Source organism: Megalops cyprinoides, chromosome 18 (genome assembly GCF_013368585.1).
Source record: "Megalops cyprinoides isolate fMegCyp1 chromosome 18, fMegCyp1.pri, whole genome shotgun sequence".
NCBI lineage: Eukaryota > Metazoa > Chordata > Actinopteri > Elopiformes > Megalopidae > Megalops > Megalops cyprinoides.
The window spans coordinates 27622558-27641580 of record NC_050600.1 but is presented as its reverse complement, the minus strand read 5'-3'; the positions used below and the strand labels follow the sequence as shown (position 1 = coordinate 27641580).

Below are 19023 nucleotides of genomic sequence, written 5' to 3'. Positions count from 1 at the left end.
ATAACGGTTGCCTTCCTTCAGGGTAACTCAAAAGTATTTACGATGATGCTCCAATAGTTACGGTAGGTGCTCCGGAAACTAACTGCTTGTTTTCATTGCGTCACGCATATGCAGGAAGTCATGTAAGAATAGCCTACGTTACATGTTGAAATTCAGACTTGTCATCGTTCAGACGTTGCAAGCTCAAAACCAGCACATAGAACGCAATTCTAAAGTTATTGACGGATTTGAAAGGCGTGTGAAGTGGTCAGGTGGAAACTTTAAAATGTCAAACTGTGTCATTTTTCAGTCCCAGTTAGCCTCCATAATGGAGGTACTGGTTAAAGCGGCGGTGGCAGACATTAGCAAACTTGTGGATGACGGCTCTGCTGTTTTACGTTTGGAAATATCACAAAGCCAGAAAGAAAATAAACTGCTGAGGCGGAAACTCCAGCTGATGGAAGGCGAACTCAGGTCAGCTCGACAATGTTGGATGAGAAGCGCTGGAGGGCGAGAGAGCTCTGCTCTCAATCGATTTGGTGGTGCAAAGGTTTGCGATGCGTCTTTTAAAACGACTACTTATGGAGTTGTTGCTTGCTGGTCTTATGTCTTACTTGTACTAACATTTGAATTGCATTTAGTTTTACAAACAAATAAAAGAGAATTACAGTCAAAATCAATCTTGACATGAATGAGCCTGAATAAACCAATGTAGAGTTTTTGTTGGTGGTTGGCCAACAAAAGCGTTTAACTGCAGAGCAAAATAGGCAGGAGTGTGCGACCTATGGGCCCTTTTGTCCGGGTTTTGTGGTTGAACTGCCTTTGTTAGGGTATGTAGTGCATACTTCACCAACATGACCGACACATGCATATGTCTATTTGTGTATTGGCTCTTTCTTCAATGAGTTAGTTCCCCGTCCTTCCTTGTTTACCAGCATCTTCAATTCTACATCCATCACAGTACAAAGAACTACTTTTGTTTACACCTCAAGCTCAACCCACCTTTGACTTCATTGGGCAGACACTCCCTTCTCCCTTCCTGTCTTCTAAAGTGGGAGTGCAGTATGCTTGGTTCATTCACAAATATTTTTTCAGTAGTGTGAAATAAGTGGAAAGAGAGATTGTTTTTGCTTTCGTTTTGTACCAGTAATTAACTGTGATCAGAACTTGACTGGTTGATATACAGAGGACACATACTGTAATTGGTCAGGACAATGTTGCCATCAGTATATGCAATGTTGTAATCAACCATACTATTATTGCAACAGAATACATAAAGTTTGATATCAAGGACATTAAACCTTCACATTGAGACAAGCTATTGAGCAGGCCAAGCAGTTACACTGTTAATATCAATCATGAGGTTGTTAGTATTTAACTTTATTTGTCTGCAGTCAAGATACCCTGATATCAACCACTTTCACTGCTTAGTGTAATGCAAAACAGGTCTGCTAACCAAGATTCTGTGATGTGACACATGCAAATAGGAACATCAGAGGAGACATTTGCAATGTAAGTGGGGATACATGCAATTGAGATTGCAAGGACACACACATGAAAGATGTGTAATTGTGGTGCAATTAATTTGTAGTGGAAACATAGATTGACTGGTGTCAATTCAAAGGTAAATGGAAGGCAAGTGTCTCCTTTTACAATAACATTTGCATGTGTCTCCACTTAAAAGACTTAACCTGACTGTTTGATTTCCAGCTAGTTTGCAAAAGACATGAGAAATGTTTGACTATGCGACTTTGTTGTTTCAATCAACGACCAACACGTTGATATGCAGGAATACAAACATTGATGTCAAAGAGTAGTGTCGCTTTGTGAAATGTGACTCATGCTTTCAAATGATAATGATAACAAAGTAATTGGTGTTGCCTTCAAACCGAACTATAATGCGATCAACCGGAGACAGGTTGCAATCAGTTATTTGCATGGGGTATTCCACAGGCAGTGTTGATAATGGGAAGGTTGAGTAAATGTTAAAACTCCTTGCCATAGTTACTATGGATACCCATAACCAACTAAGCCCCCGTCCCAAGCTACCCACGTTCTACGGGTAGCCATCTCTCTAGCCACCCAGGACTATTGTCCGAGTTGATACCTAGCTATCTTATTTGACCACACAAGGCTGATTTCCACCAAAGCACTGAACTTACCTGAAGTAGAAGGCTGCCGTCTAATTAGGCCTGCACGATATGAGGAAAACCTGCAATGTGCGATAACATTGTTCAATATTGCGATGATGATACGACTTGCGATAAATAAACAAATACTGAAGTATGCATATTAGCTATACAGTTCATATGCCTTTCTGCTTTAATAGGTACACTGCTAACATAGACCCCAAACATTGATTAGCCTATGCTCATTGAATAAAGAAATGAAATAACGGAACGATTTGGTAATTATGTTTTATATAGTAACGTTGACTAACTAATAACACCAACAACAGATTATTGGTCGGAAATACAACAGAATCCGCTAACCCGGGCTGCCAGGTTTGGGATAATTGTTTTGTCTAATTGGTAGTGATTTCGTACTGGCTTGTGTGGCTGAAATGGCAATAGTTTGGTTTCCTTACTGAGATCGCGTCAACTTAAAATAAAACATGCATTTTAGCCATCAATTTCAACACTTGTTCCTGCGCAGAAATAGCCACAGTTTGTTTCCACGGTTAGCAGTTTATTGTAAGTAAACACTTGGCAGAGTGTTGTTAAGAGTTAGTGCTTTTTCCAAAGGGAACCTTGTCGGGAATCGGTTTTGATAGCGTGTAACACGATTTCATCTTTTTATTTGACGTCACTTGAAATCGGGCTGACTGTAGTTTATCACAAACACACGTATAGAGGGTATGCGTCGATGTCACTTTCCCACCATAATACGCTCCCTTAGTTGGACCGAGTGCAACATGACTGCGTTTAGTACGGGAAACTGCGAAACTGGGAGTAAAACAAATGATTATCTGCTTGGTCCATGGACATTGACATGTGGCCAGTAATCAAAAAAAGCAAAACTCCGGCCTTGCTAGCTAGAGTGTGGCTAATCATCGCTATCAGCTATCACTATAGCGGCTAACTTGCAGGTTCGTCTTTAGTAGTCATCGCTATCAGCAATAGCAAGTGCAACGGGTGGTATCTTGCGTTGTGTTTAATACAATGATACGTCGGTCGGCGAGCGAGCGAATTTCGAACCGAGGTTCTCACTGCTCGCTGCCAACCCCTTAAGGCCAGCGTCGTTGCCAGTTGAGCTAAAGGCAATTTGCCCTTAGCCTGTCGGCAACCAGGTCTCGGGGAAGTGACGTAGCCGCTGCAACCGCTCGGCTACCTGCTACCCGCCACCTAAGGCTTTTACGCAGGACTCACACGAGCTAATCACTTCAGCTCTGCTACACAAGTTCATCTTTATTAGCAATGGTGTCGCTTAGCCATATTCTCCTCTTCTTTAAGGATGAGACCCGAAGTTTTCAGCGGGGCGAAAACCATTATAAATCAGGGCATGTCGAGGAATTCAGTTGTTTTGAGGGCCATAGAGACAGAGCGCAATGCGTCATCGGAGGGAATACCACGCCCCCCGTGGGGGAAAACATTCCGCGAAGCTGAACGGGAGTGAATGGGAAACAGCTTTAACAAAAAATGTCAAAGCCAGCCTATTTCAATACCTTTCTGCCCGAAGAAAGGGCCAGATATATAGAGAAACTAAGTCTGATTGGACTCCCTCAGTGTCCTTTTTCTATGCCTAAATCAGTGTTATATGCATATGTTAATATATATATGTTTTTTTAGTTAAAATATAAATTGCAGTTACACTTGAGGCATAAAGACTTTGCCTGGTGAAACTGATGGCTGGCAACCAGTAGTGTATTGGCCATCGGGCATGCCGGGACAAATCCCGGTGGACCGTCAAAAAAGTTTTTACCGGCCCCCTCTGTGTGCCCATCATCTGATGGTTCATTTGGGAGGACTGAGAAATGAACGTTTATTTCAATAAAAAGATACCATAATTTCATGAATGCTTTCACTGTTAAGGCATGTTGCACAGCAGTTTTCAATGACACATGTTCGTATGTAATCCTCTGACACCGACAAAGTCACGTCACGATTAGTTCAAAGAGAGCTTAGTTGCGTAAGCGTACCAACAACACGCCCATCTAACCTAAGTAAAATAATGCATTGTCACCCCGTTTTTTTATTAACGCTAAATAAAACGAGACAAGTTTTCAATGTTAGCTGTGTGCCGTTATCACGGCAAGTAAGCTAGCTAGCTAAGAAGAAGGCCTTATTAAAAGTGACTAATGGATAAGCCATTTAGTCCGTGCAAACATGGAGATCGACCATAGATTGAGTACTTCGGTAGCTAGCTAGCTAGCTAGCTAGCTAGCTAGCTAACCTAGAGCAAGCTAGCTAGATAGCTAGCTAACTAACTAGCTAAACTAATATCTGGATAATTGGAATCAACCATATCAACCATATACAAATTTTTCCTTATGGGAAATTACAATGGGCTTCGCACACTATGCATTTTTTCTCAAGTTCGGATTCATTTCAGGAGCTGGGAATTTCCTGAATTAACCTGTTCGGTATGAGGATATATTTGGACTCATCAAATGTTTCGATATTTTCCGAAAATGTTAAGATTTAAGACTTGTAGTCCACTTTTCGAACGACATATCCAATAGAGCAATGCGGGGGGAACGTCCTGACAAATCAGATACCACCATCTCATTCGGGCATTCTGGGATGTTCAGTTTAGAAAACCGTTGGTTCTGAGCTCAGGTTTGCTAGTGGACGACGATGACGGCGGTTGGTAGTTGGCTAGCTAACAGACAACCGTAATCGTTATAAAATGGTTCAGTGCTTTGTCCCGGACTGCAGATTTTTCAGATTTCCAAAATAGTTTTACATTATGGAAACCGTGAATGTTATCAGAGAGACGTCTATCAAATGTAGCTAACTTAATGTGCATTTTCACTCGACTTGAGTGCCCAAATGTACACGTGTAAGCAGAATTATCTTTTTGTAAACATCAAGGTGTTTCTGACTGTAGATATGTCTCAAAGGCTTCCGGCGTTTTTCATCATTCAAAATCGTGGGCTAACAATCGGTCCACTTAGCAAGTTCGATGGGTGATGATGTGGTAACCTGACTTTGCTAGCTAGATAACTGGTTAGCTGTGCTACCTAACGTTACACTGGCCTACACTCACCGACACCCTGTAGTTCTTATCCCTCATGCTCGCCCTGACCAAACCGATGATATGGCCCCTCAAAATAACTAGATTCCTCCACATGCCCTGTTTTATAATGATTTTGCTGAAAACCTCGGGTCTCATCTTTGAAGAAGATGATATGGCTAAGCGACACCATTGCTAATAACGATGAACTTGCTATTGCTGATAGCGATAGCCGTTTTCACATATGAACTCCGGAGAAAGTGCGGAGAATCAGGTCCGCAACTTGGCTGGAACAGCCCTTTCACACATGTAGCACACAACAGGAGATGACACAGGCGTTCTCACCTACAGGGAATACTCCGGGAATGTCCTGCCTCCTGCACGCTCTACCCAGGCGCCGCCCCTCACCTAAACCAAACCGGAATATTTCCAGTAGGTGAGAACGCGTCTGTCACGGACAATCTCCTGTTGTGTGCTACATGTGTGAAAGGGCAATTCCGGCCAATCTCCGGCCCTGATTCTCCGCACTTTGTCCGGAGTTCATATGTGAAAACGGCTTATGGCTAAAAGACACCAATGCTGCTAACGATGAGCTTGCTGATAGCGATGACTGCTAAGAACGAGCTTGCAAGTTAGCCGCTACAGCGATGATTAGCCACACTCTAGCTAGCAAGGCCGGAGAGCGGGAATGAGAACGCTCCGTGGCTTCATGGGACGTGTAGTTTTTAGCCCGTGGTTGTACTAGCATATAAAATAAAAAAAAAATTAAAGTACGTAAAATTTAGTTTGAAACAATTAAAATAAACAATATAAGTCTCAAGTTGGGATCACAATATATAATCCGGAAATTGATGGTAAGCCATAAATCACTAGAAGTACTTCAAAAGTGCGTTTTAAAAAAAAGTCTATGATAACAACCTCAATAACTTCTTCGCACGCTTTGAAGCAAACAACTCCTCACCTGCTCACAAATCACCACCCCCTCCTGATGACCAGGTCTTGTGCCTATCTCCAGCCAGCGTGAAGAGCTCCGTCTCCAGAATCAATGCCCGCAAAGCTGCTGGGCCCGACAACATACCTGGCCGTATGCTGAAGGACTGTGCAGAGGAGCTCAAAGATGTCTTTACAGACATCTTCAACACCTCCGTGAGCCAGGCAGTTGTCCCTACCTGCTTCAAAGCAACCACAATAATACCTGTGCCAAAGAAGCCATCTCCATCCAGCTTCAATGACTACCGCCCTGTTGCACTGACGCCCATCTTAATGAAGTGCTTCGAACGGTTAGTCATGCAGCACATCAAATCCATCCTCCCTCCCTCCCTGGACCCATTCCAGTTTGCATATCGAGCCAACCGGTCCACAGATGACGCAATCTCCACTGCTATACATTCAGCCCTCACCCATCTGGAAAAGAAGGACTCATATGTGAGAATGCTGTTCATAGACTTCAGTTCAGCATTCAACACAATCATCCCCATGCAGTTAATTCAGAAACTGGATCACCTGGGCCTTAGCACTTCACTATGCAACTGGTTACTGGACTTCCTCACTGGAAGACCACAGGCAGTTCAGGTCGGCAACCACACATCCAGCAACATCATACTGAACACTGGAGCCCCTCAGGGATGTGTGCTTAGCCCCCTTCTCTTTACGCTGCTGACCCATGACTGCACACCAAAGTACAGCTCCAACATCTTCATCAAGTTTGCGGATGACACAACTGTGGTGGGTCTCATCACAAACAAAGATGAGGCTAACTACAGGACAGAGGTGAGCCAACTTGCCAAGTGGTGTGGCGACAACAATCTCTCCCTGAATGTGAAGAAAGCAAAGGAGATGGTCGTTGACTTCAGGAGAGAGCACACCCAGCATCATCCTCTGACCATCAATGGTGCAGCTGTGGAGAGGGTGAGTAGCACCAAGTTTCTGGGTGTGCACATAACAGAAGACCTCTCCTGGTCAAACAACACCACATCACTGGCCAAGAAAGCAATGTCTCTACTTCCTCTGCAAACTGAGGAGAGCCACAGCCCCAGTTCCCATCATGTGCTCCTTCTACCGTGGCACCATTGAGAGCATCCTTACCAGCTGCATCACTGTGTGGTTTGGGAGCTGCACCACCGCCAACAGGAGAACCTTGCAGCGCGTAGTGGATGCAGCAGAAAAGATCTCTGGTGCCTCACTCCCCTCCCTCCTGGACATCTACAACACACGCCTAGCCCGTAAAGCACAGAGCATTGCTGCTGACCCCACTCATCCTTCGCACACGCTCTTCAGTCCCCTCCCATCGGGGAGGAGATTCAGAAGCCTCCAGGCCCGTACCTCAAGGTTGAGGGACAGCTTCATCCACCAGGCTGTTAGGAAGTTGAACTCTCTTCCCTCCCTCAGCCATCTGCTCCAACACAGAACTGAACTTTGAAACCCCCCCCCATACTGAAGCCTGGACTATTCTCCACCCATCCCTACTCCCAACATTAATCACACGCAAACTCACACAGATCTGCACAGTCACTTTACTTATATAACAGTCTACATCATATTCCTGTGGAATCTGTATTTATATTTATATTTTTATATTTATTTTTTATATTTCTAAACCTACCATGTGCCTTGATGCCCTTGCTGTAAATATTTGTAGCTCGTTTCTGTGAAAATTCTTGTTCATGTCTCTCAGTGTCACAATGTCGAACTGTTGTATTGTCACCGTGGGCCTGAGAGAAACGCAATTTCAATCCTCCATATGTCCTGTGCATATTGGAGAATTGACAATAAAGTTGACTTTGACTTTGACTTTGAAAATGAATGGGGAATTTTACTTCCGACACCAGTGTGACGTAGTCACCTCGGTATTCTATTCAACCAGCGCTCGCTACGCCCCTGCCCCTTTCCGCTCATTGGTGGAGCATCAGTTTTAAGGGGTGCGTCATCTTACCTGGAAGAACGTGGCGGCGGGAGCACATAGCTCATGGGCCAAAACAAAGGGAGCGAGATTGGGCAGCCCTGTGATAGGTGAATTGTTCACGATTTTTCGGTCAGCACTAGGTCTAATTTTCATTTATTTTCTAGCTGTTTGACCTGAAGATGCTGTAAACACTTAAAAAGGCACTGACTTTCAGAAAAGGGCAGCACTGCACCCTGATAGCTGTAAGCATAGTGGTTGGGAAGCCAGTTGTACACTGGATTGTCAGCAGTGTAACTGGAGAAGAGAAGTGGACTGAGGCGATCCATGCTGTGTGTACAAAATATCAAGGCATGTGTCAGATATACCAGAGCACTTCTGCACCTGGAGAGCTAGAACACATCTTTGTGTTCTTCTGTATTGTCTATAACATTTTTGTGTGGGAAAGCATTATAATAGTGAATTAGCTTGCAGGATTCCAGGTACATGCGGCACAGTAAAACCAGGAAGAGAGACTTATTTGCTGAGTAGAAATACTTTGCGTGGTTTGATAAAGCAACAATTGAGACTGATCACATGGATAGTTCACTGAAAATTTCACACAAAATAACCCCTCATAAAGAGAAGTCATCTTCAACCTTTTTCTCTGTGTCTATGGACTTTTTTCTTAAATGAAATTTTTATTAAATGTAACTTTTCCATTGTCCACAGTACATGCATTCTTTTTTGTCTCATGATATGCATTTATTTAATTAAGCTCATGTGCTAAATGAATACATAATTAACTAAAATTTGACAATAGTATTTAATGACTCATAAAGATCATTTTATTTTTCTTACAGAATGCAGACATGGAGGATTACTTGCCTGAATCAGTTTTAATCAAGGAGGAAAGACCTGAGGACATGGAGAGTAATGACTCAAGGGGAAGACTAGAGGATAAAGGCCAGGGTAAACCACAGGAAACACAGTTTTTACTCTGACTTTAACCCAACACACATCAAATAACACATGATTCACTGTTGAGTCATTTCAACCCCATACACATCACGTTGCATATGAATCAATACTGAGCCACTTCAACCCTTCACATATGGCTCACGTGTCATTAGATGACCTTAAGCAGAGGTGGAAAACCCCAGCTTCAGAAGTAAAAGTCCTACCATGTATTCGTTCTAGCCATTCACTAAACAAGGTGATTTCACTAATTAGCTCCTCTACCTGGCTGAAGAGTTGTGCTAATTAAATTCAGCTGGTGTAGTGCAAAGGTGGAACAAATACATGGCAGGACTTTTACTTTCTTAAGCCGGGGTTTTCCACCTCTGACCTTAAGGTTTGAGTCAACATTTTGAGTAGACGTGAGTCACTCCAGGCAATGCTGGCACCCTAGTACTCACTGTGGCCAGGCCATGATTACACTACATTTGGCAGACATAGATTGTGCAGCTGACATAGGAGGAAGTAGCCTGGCACACACTGGTGGCTAAATCACAGGATCCTCAGGATAGGACTGATATTTTGAGTAAACATGTGTAGACATTGTTCACTATGTGGGTGGATGCAGATCTTGTGTTGTGTTAGAATTTGAGTCCCGTTTTGGGAAAGATTAAGTATGATGGAATTAAAACCACCGAAAATTGATATGAAATAAGTATTCAGCTCATACATCACATAAGGTGGAGTGAAGAAATACTGTATGTGCAGAAATTACATTTTTTTGTGGCACAATTCTGTAGTGATTTTGAATTATTTTACCTCCCTACCTAAGGTGTTCAGTACTTAACTGATTTTATTAAATGGCCACAGTAGGAATTCATTAGTGCTTGAATGTATGTATGTGCTACTGATAATTTGCTACAGGAATCAAATGAATCTGTTTTTGGAACATTAAATCACTCAAAGTGAGTACAAAGGGCCTTAAAATAACTAAACATGTGATGTCTCCAGTATGCTGCCCTTTATATATTAATGTGACATTTAAATAACATGGAAATGGTATCTTATTATTCTGGTTTGCAATAATCCTTCTTTATGAAGGTCAAGGTCTGATAGCAGGCAGACAGTGACCTAGGGAAAATAGAGCCTTGTGAAAGTTTACTTTTTAATTGGAAAAGGCTTGCCATGGGAAAACGCAGAGCAGATGTGGATTAGATTTGTATTCCAATCATTTCTGTAGATGGGAATTAGAGTGTAACGTTTCCTTCTTATTTTGTTGTAACGTGTGTAATTGTCCATTGAACAATGTGTGTTTTTGCATTAACTTCAGGTGTAATGGAGTCTAGTGCTCTGAAAGAGGAAGGGAAGAAACCTCAAGGTGAACAGCAGTTCTCTGTGCACCAGTGGGATGCCACACCTGCACCTGCAGAGAGCTCTCAGGGCCAATGGGACACAATGTCTGCACCTGCAGTGAGCCCTAAGGGCCAGTGGGCCGCAATGCCTGCAGCTGCAGAAGAGTTCACAGAGCCACACGCCACCAGCCAGGCTGCACAGCTGCTCAACAGACTGGAGGTGGTCCACAAGTCCGAGGAGGAGAATGAAAACAGTGCAGGGACTCTGAGTCACTCAGGCTCTCCCATGCACGTCAGTCCTCTGGGGTCAGCACTCACAGGCGCAGGAACAGAGAGCAGAGATCCAGGCCTCACTGACTCCCACAGGGAGGGCTCACAGTGTCCTGTAATTCTGAGAGACCAGCATCCTGTTCATACCACGCAGGCACGCTGCAGTCTGGCATCTTTAGGATCATTTGACACGGAATCTCTACACATCAAACAGGAGGTAGAGATGTCCTTAACTTGCAGTGATGGGGACTGTGCAGAGGTTGTGCATTCACCAACTGTACTGTCCAGACAAGGTAAGGAGAGAGAACAAGTGCAGCCGAAAGGTCTTTCTACAGTGTGCCCTCCTCAGGACATTATAAATCTTCTGAGGCTGCAGCAGCACACACGTATAGAAAACCATTATCAGTTGACCAGCAGGACTGGGACAGACAAGTTAAACATGGACATACCTGGACCATATATGAACAGACATTCCCCATGTGATGACAGCTGCAGTTTATCAAAAAGATACAAGGCTCATCACAAAGCTAACTCAGTAGAAAGACGGTTTGGTTGTTCATACTGCGGGAAAAGTTTCAGTCAGCAAGGTCACCTTAGAATACACCAGTTTATACACACAGGAGAGAAACCGTTCAGCTGCACTCAGTGTGGGAAGAGCTTCACTCATGTCCATGTTCTCAAAAGACATCAGAGTGTTCATACTGGACAGAGACCATACATTTGTGCTCATTGTGGGAAAAGCTTCACTCTGCAAGACAGCCTAAGAAGACATCAGCGAATTCATACAGGAGAAAAACCGTATGTTTGTATGTACTGTGAAAAACGATTCACTCAGGGAAGTCATCTTAAAATACACCAGCTAATTCACACGGGAGAGAAGCCTTTCAGCTGTGAACAATGTGGGAAGAGCTTCACTCAGTTGCATGTTCTCAAAAGGCATCAGAGTGTTCACACTGGACAGAGACCATACAGCTGTGCACATTGTGGGAAAAGCTTCACTCTGCAGGACAGCCTAACAAGGCACCAGAGAATTCACATAGGGGAGAAACCAGTTTTTCCCCCACAACTGTATGGTGCTGCAGGGTTGCCATTACAAGACTACTCCGCACCAATGTTGAATTTAAATTTTGAATTATTCTGAATTTTTTTAATCAGTAAGTTTTATTTTGGTTTTATTTTGCCCAGTAAAAAAGAATTTGTGCATGTTTGAGATTTTTTTTATTTACAAGTTTTTAAACTACCTTCAGACTTAACTGCATGTTTGTTTTGGAAAGAGAGAGCTGCTGTTCCAGTCGAATGTCTTGATGCGAACGCCAATATTAGTCGACTTTTGTTTCACAAGAGTACAGTATCGTTACTCCTTTGAGCTGTGTTATGCAAGGAATCCTGTTGTTGCTCAGGTATCACCACCTTGTCACATGCCATTTCCTGTTGTTAAATAATATTTTTACATTGGAATCTCCGATCCTTTTAGTAGCTAACTTACAAATTTCCTTCATTTAGTTGTCAATATTGTGAACAAATTGTTGGATAAAATTCATCCCTTTTGAGTTCTATGACAAGGTAATAAAGGTAAAATAAAAGTAACCAGTGTCTGATCTGTTATACCTTTCATTAGTTTGCCCACATTTGCTTGTTGAGCAACACTTTACCAGTGCCTAAGCCCCATCACGTATGGGTTTATTTTTACTTTTATCTACAGATTTATTCGTGTTCATTTTTCAAAATAGGGAACATCTGTTTTTTGAAAGAAAGTGCAAAAAACTCATAGTAAAAATTGGATTTAATTGTGATGAATATGAGTATTTTTCTTGCTGTGCTAGCTCGGCATTTGTGGATAGCTCAGTGTGACTAGAACTGAAAAATGAAAGCAGAAAGAAGCTTCACCATTTGACTGTGTCCCAAACCGTGCCCTGCATCCTACCCCACCCACCATACTGTGACTGTCTCAATACTATAGGAGGCAGAGTAGGACAGGGCTTGTTGTGAGTCTACAAAGGTCCTAGCTTTGCACCAGGGGGCTGAAACTGACAACCCATAACCCTTTGTGTTAGAGACAGTTCCAACTGTGGACGGCAACTCAGACTTCAAGCAAATATGAACAGTAGCACACAGGCTGTTAATGTCTTCACCATTGTTTATAAATAGTGAACCAAGGTTAATGTGTTGCATAAATGTCTTTGTATGGAAATAAAGCAACTGCCTGGCTATTTTTATTTATTTATCTACCAGGCTAGGTAAAGCTAACATGACACAACCAGGGATGCTGTTGTGGATGGGCAGTACTTCAGGCAGCAGTGGCTTTCAAGCCAAGAGAAGGAACAGGGGGATGAGCCATACCTGGCCCTCACTAAGAGGCTATAAAAGGAGCACAGCTGGCTGTGTCGGTGGAAGTTAAGAGAATTTTTAGTGTGCGTGTGAGGTGGTTTCTTATAATGTGTTTGACTGTTCCTCTGGATGGCTACCCACTCTGAGACGAGACCTGCACCTGTTCCTTGACTATTCTTTGGCTGGTTCCCTGAGTTATGGCTCTGGTAAGCGGCTTAGCTGTCCAGAGGGCTAGGAAAGTGGTAGGTTGGTTCCAGAGGAGTTAAGTTTTATTTTGTTTTTGTGTTTTTGCCAATAATGTGTTTTCCCAGTGCCCAGTGTTTTCACTGTTGGGATCATATTTGTTGCTGTTGACTGAATATTATACATGCTAGCCTTCCCAGCGGCCTGCCTTCTGTGGTATCATATATATATATATATATATATATATATATACACACTATATAGACAAAAGTATTTGGCCACAGCTGTTTTTCAGGGTTTGGGCTAGGCCCCTTATCTCCAGGGAAGGGCAATCTTAATGCTTCAGCATACCAAGACATTCTGGACAATGCTATTTGTTCAAAATGCTTCCAACTTTGTGGCAACAGTTTGGGGAAGGCCCTTTTCTTGTCCAACATGACTGTGCCCCAGTGCACAAAGCAAGGACTATAAAGACATGGTTTGATGAGTTCGGTGTGGAAGAACTTGACTGGCCCACACAGAGCCCTGACCTCAACCCCATTGAGCACCTTTGGGATGAACTGGAACGGAGATTGCGAGCCAGGCCTTGTCGTCCGACATCAGTGCTTGGCCTCATAAATGCTCTACAGAATGAATGGGCACAAATTCCCACAGAAACACTCCAAAATCTTGTGGAAAGCCTTCCAAGACGAGTGGAAGCTGTTATAGCTGCAAAAGGGGGACCAACTCCATATTAAAGTATGTGTATTTGAATACAATGTCATTACAATGTACAGGCGTCCGAATACTTTTGTCCACATAGTGTATATATATATATATATGTATATATATATATGTATATATATGTAGTTAATTGGCTTGCTGAATAGCTATATTCACTGGCTAGTTCCTGACCTCTGTGGATGATATAGCTTGCTAGCAGTAGACATTTAATCATGTTGGCTTTCGTAAGGGGTTTCCAGAGAGGGAAGTAGGAGAACGAGGGTCAATTGAGATGCCCTTAGTACTGTTATTTGGCCCATGACAGGCCATGCCCACCCACCTGCAATGGGAGAATGCCCTGACCTCCTAAAACAATGCAGCACCCCCCCCCCCTCCCAAGCGGGAATTTAACATAGCTATGTTGGCATGAGGGATGACAGTAAGAAAAATAGTTCATAAACCCATAAAGAAATTACATTTTACTTCAAATTAGATTTTTTTGTATTAATCAATGGCATTAAATGAAAAATGAAAAGAATTTTTCCAATGAGCAATTCACAGACACAAATTCATGGTCTGAGTGTGCTAGCCAACCCCATAAAGAAAGTTCTTGCATTATTGTAGTGCAATCTGAGGGTCAGATTAGCCTAGTATACCACATTAGGAAGACCCTGAGCTGTAATGAAAAAATTCTGAGTGAAAGTTACCATCCAACTAACACATATGCAGAAAAGTAGTCATCTGTCTGAAGGTGGCTTTGCTTTCTGACAGTGTCATGACAATGAATGATCATGTATGTTTTTCACAGCATTACAGTAGTGGGGTCAGTGGAAGAAATTACAGATATTTGTCAAAACACAATGATGTGTCAAATATAAAAATAGAGAACACTTAAGTTCTAGCAGAAAAACAAATTATTTGCTCCCTGCAGAAGAATCCAAAAAAGAACAGTAAAATACCACAGCTTAATGTCTTTATTTCAAAAGGACATGGCCATGGCCTATTTTTGTTGTACCCATGTCCTGGAGTTAACAGTACAGTACCTCATTCTCACATACACACACAGACTGGTGCATGGAATAAATCAGCCAGTGCATTTTTCTGATTTCATAGTCCTAAAGGCTAACCATTTAATCAGGGGGTGTGAACAGAGACCAGCTCTATCAAGTAGGTAGGGCAGGTGCCATTTAAAACCTTAAAAAAACAGAAGCAGAGTCTTAGCTTCCACTATGAATTTTACTGATAACCAGTTCAGGTCAACCAGGACAGGGCTGATGTGGGCAGTTTTACACCCTGACAGCTCTGGTTTGCCTAGGAAGTAAGCTGGCAGGCTTCCAAAGATTTACTGCACTGCAGTAATCAGTCTTAGAAATCATATGTTTGCTATGTAGATTTATTCAAACCGCATATTATTCCAAAGGTGCTATGCATATTTATTGCAAAAAATTTTTAAAAAGTTTCCTTCATCTTATATGAACCCAGGTTCAGCCCTGCCTTCCTTATAAAATGATGGACACCACCAGCTGCAAGTAAGGTTCAGTATGGGAAATCTGCATAGAACTGAAGGGATATGGCACTGCTTTGTGGGGTCTCCCACCATTGCATTCATAATGTATAGCCAAGCATCAAAGGAACCTCAGTTGCCAAGACGACAGCAAGTTCAACTCAACAATTGAAGGACTCCGACATTCCCTTACAACACACACCCCATTCACACTTTAACTCCCTCTTCTTTTGGGAGGTCTAAAAATACAGCTTTGCCTTGTTCATCCCTCCCTCCTCCCACAGGACCTTTGACCCCTCTAAATGACCACATTCAGATGGGTCAGATCTGTTGTCATGACAACACAGAAAGGTTTTTTTTTCTTTATTTTGTAACACAACACTTCTAGCTGCAGCCAAGTAACTGACCCTGGAAGCAGTGTGAAGTTTATCCAGTTGCTGAAGATAAGCAGCATTTTATTTGGTGAAGAGGGGATACACCTTACAATGTATTGTATTTGTCAAGAAGCATTATTGTATACTGACGTAGTGTAACTGTTGCTCTGGTTGCTCAATAAATAGACACATATACCGGCACAAGGTTGTAAATGTGTTTCCTGTTCCTCTAACTCCCTGTGGAAGACCAGTTTGCATGCAGCAGAGCACATTACATCTGGAAATGCTCTGTTGCCCCCCCCCCCCCCCTCCTCCAATCTCTGTCTCTCTCCTAATATACAGTGCACGGTTTCAGCACATGTAAATGCACTTAACTCACCGCCGTACTCTCTCACCCTCCTCTCACTTTCTCCATCACTCTATTTTTGCCTCTTTCTCTGTCTCTTCCTCATTTCAAATTCTCTGTGCTGGCATAACAATAAAGTGAATTGTGTTGCCAGAACGTGTCATGACAGAACAGAATATAAATTATGTCAGGCATAATGGCACACTATGCCTTCTTTCTGCTTGCTCCTTTCATTCTAGAGGAAGAAAAGAGAAACATTCACTTTATTTTTGAACAGTACAAATTCCCCCTTTCCTTGCCATACACCCCTGCTGACACAGGTCTATCTCTCTCTCTCTCTCTCTCTCTCTCTCTAGCTTTCTGTCTCTTGCTCTCTCACTCTACTTGATAATATAATTAGCAGTAGCACTACTCACTAATAATTATTACATTAAAAATAATCTAAAATAGTAAATTGCAGTCCAAGTTTTGATGCAGATGTGTAATAAAGGTTTGGAAAAAGTATGAAATAAAATATTCTTTCGTTTTAATGTCACAACCTTAATGTGTATGTATGCATGTGTTTTAATGCTAAAAATGGTTAGTGGGTTGGCATATATTGTTTTGTTACACATGACACAATGGCAAACAATGCATTGACTATAGCAGAGAAAGAGAAAGAGAAATGGAGACATCTGTGCAGATCTTCATCTTTTAATTTTTTAAAATCCTTTCATTAAGAAGATTTAATGCTTAACCCCCCCCCCCCCCCCAACCACTGCTATCTGTAATCTCAAAGAAGCCTCAGTCACAGGCTAAGTGCTCTTCTTCTCTCTCTCTCTCTCTCTCTCTCTCTCTCTCTCTCCATCTGTTTGTGTGTTAGGCCAGCGGACTCTGGGGGACCAAAGTTATACCCTGTCATTTGTTCTTAATACCAGGCAGGAGAAAAGAGTGGAAGAGGGGGAACGTTTGAGTGTGTGTGTGAGGGACAGAGAGAGAGAACATAGACAGGAGGTGATCACACAAAATCCTTTTAATAAATGTAAAGAGGCTTTTTTGAAGTGATATTTTCTTCACTCCCCTCCCTGCCCTGAGGCAGGGGTGAGGGGGTGTGGGGTTTGAAGAGGAGCCTATTGTAAGAACTCGAAGTGGGGGGTAGAGAGAGGGAAGGAGAAGGACACATCTGACCAGAGGGCAAGAGGGAAAGATCGCGCAGACACGGTAAGCAACTCATCACAATCATCCTTGTGAACTCTTTTCCTCTTTGGCCTGTACTTCTCTCTGCTACACCCATGTGTATGTTTGTGTGTGTGTGTTTGTGTGCGTGCGTGTGTGCGATGCTGTGAATGAGTAACTAAATGTGTGCATGTGTAAGTGTATGTATGCATGTGTGTGTGCGTGCGTGTGTGTGTGTGTGTCATACTATGAATGGGTGATAGAATGTGTGCATATCTGTGCGTGTGCATGTGTGTGGGCATGTGTGACGCTATGAACAAGTGAATGTTTGCATGTGAGAATATGTACCTGTTTGTGTGAAACCATGAATGGGTGACTGCGCGTGTGTGTGTGCATGTGTATGTGTGATACCATGAATGGGTGACTGAATAAAATGGATAAATGGACCAGTGTGTAGGTAAATGAAGCTATTAACAGATGGGTTTGTTAATGCAAGTGGACCCGCTTTTCTTCAATCACTTAACAGTCTGCTCGTCATTTCTCTCTACTTTCTGAGCCCTTCTGTCCCCCCTCCCCTGGGAATGGAGCCCACAGTTTAATTTTCTGCTCTCTGTCTCCACTCCCACATCCCGCTCCTTAACAAAGCCACACCAGCTAATTTAATTAAAGCCTCGCATGTCCTCTCTCTCACCATCACTCCTGTTTTGCCTATGAAATTAATCCCTTCCTTCCCCCTCGGCCGCAGAAAGGGTAGCACTCTCCCTATTTTTCCTCAGCCTATGTTGTGCCTATCTGTTCACAATCCCTGTATTTTTCATTCTCTTACAGTGCCACTGTTATACACTGCTATTTGCCAAGCAGAGGCTGACTGATACTTTGAGAATTGTACTGAACTGAAGTAAGGAGAGAGTGGTAGGTCATCTCTCTCACTGCAAAGTCAAAACACTAGTTACAGAGCTGTTGTAAGCCTTTGTAGCCTAATTTGGCCTACAGTTTTTGTGATATAGTCATTTTCAAATGTCTGAGGTAAAACATATTCCTCATTTCAGTGTTTTTTGGCTCCTGAAAAGTGAAATGAGATGAAAAAAATACAAGCAGAGTCAGACTAAGGGGAGATTTCTGTTTGCAGACATAAAACAGTGAAAACCAGGGTTTCATCTAGAGTGCAACTTGTTCTGTTGCTGTTTAATGGCACAATACCCTGTATGCATATAATACAGTGGTGCTTGAAGGTTTGTGAACCCTTTAGAATTTTCTATATTTCTGCATAAATATGACCTAAAACATCATCAGATTTTCAAAAAAAATATTATACTACTATACTACATACATACATTTATTTATTGAGGAAAATGATCCAATATTACATATCTGTGAGTGAACAAGTATAATATTTTTGTCTCATCCATAATCCATAATATTACTCATGTTAATTATTTTTGATTGCTGACACCGAAGGCTAAGGACTGCTGCAATCCTCCTCTCTGCCTGTCTGTGAGGATCATAGACAGTGCAGACTGGAGTTTCTCAGCTGCAGCTCTTTCAGACAGTATATTTCCTCCTCTAGCAATGTGGACTAGCATTCAGCACAAAACTTTTTCTCTGAACCTCAATGCTTCTGTTAGTGACACATACTAGATTCATTGTATTCAAATATGAATGTTTTCTCACTTATTATGTGCCATTGCACTTGCCTGAGTACCATGAGTCACATGTTATCAGTGAGCCCAAAATGATTCTTGCAAACAGATCGCCTGATTCTTACAATGGAAAGTAAAAATAACATTGGTATATGAGTGATTCTTTTCCAGTGTTTTGAT

The 19023-nt window shown here is 42.4% G+C and overlaps 1 protein-coding gene across 1 annotated transcript; it reads left to right on the top strand.

Moving 5' to 3' along the window:
• Window positions 1-128: 128 nt before the first annotated feature.
• Window positions 129-12034, top strand: LOC118793285 (zinc finger and SCAN domain-containing protein 21-like). Its single transcript, XM_036551396.1, has 3 exons — window positions 129-529; window positions 8896-9004; window positions 10320-12034. The coding sequence occupies exons 1-3, from the start codon at window positions 143-145 to the stop codon at window positions 11750-11752; spliced, it is 1929 nt and encodes a 642-aa protein (XP_036407289.1). The 5' UTR covers window positions 129-142; the 3' UTR covers window positions 11753-12034.
• Window positions 12035-19023: the final 6989 nt, after the last annotated feature.

Excerpts from the sequence above, each read along its gene's own strand:
- LOC118793285 (XM_036551396.1), top strand. The coding sequence starts at position 143 with ATGTTGAAATTCAGACTTGTCATCGTTCAGACGTTGCAAGCTCAAAAC. Across the intron at positions 530-8,895 it reads ATCGATTTGGTGGTGCAAAG|AATGCAGACATGGAGGATTA; the intron begins GTTTGCGATGCG and ends TTTTTCTTACAG. Across the intron at positions 9,005-10,319 it reads ACTAGAGGATAAAGGCCAGG|GTGTAATGGAGTCTAGTGCT; the intron begins GTAAACCACAGG and ends CATTAACTTCAG.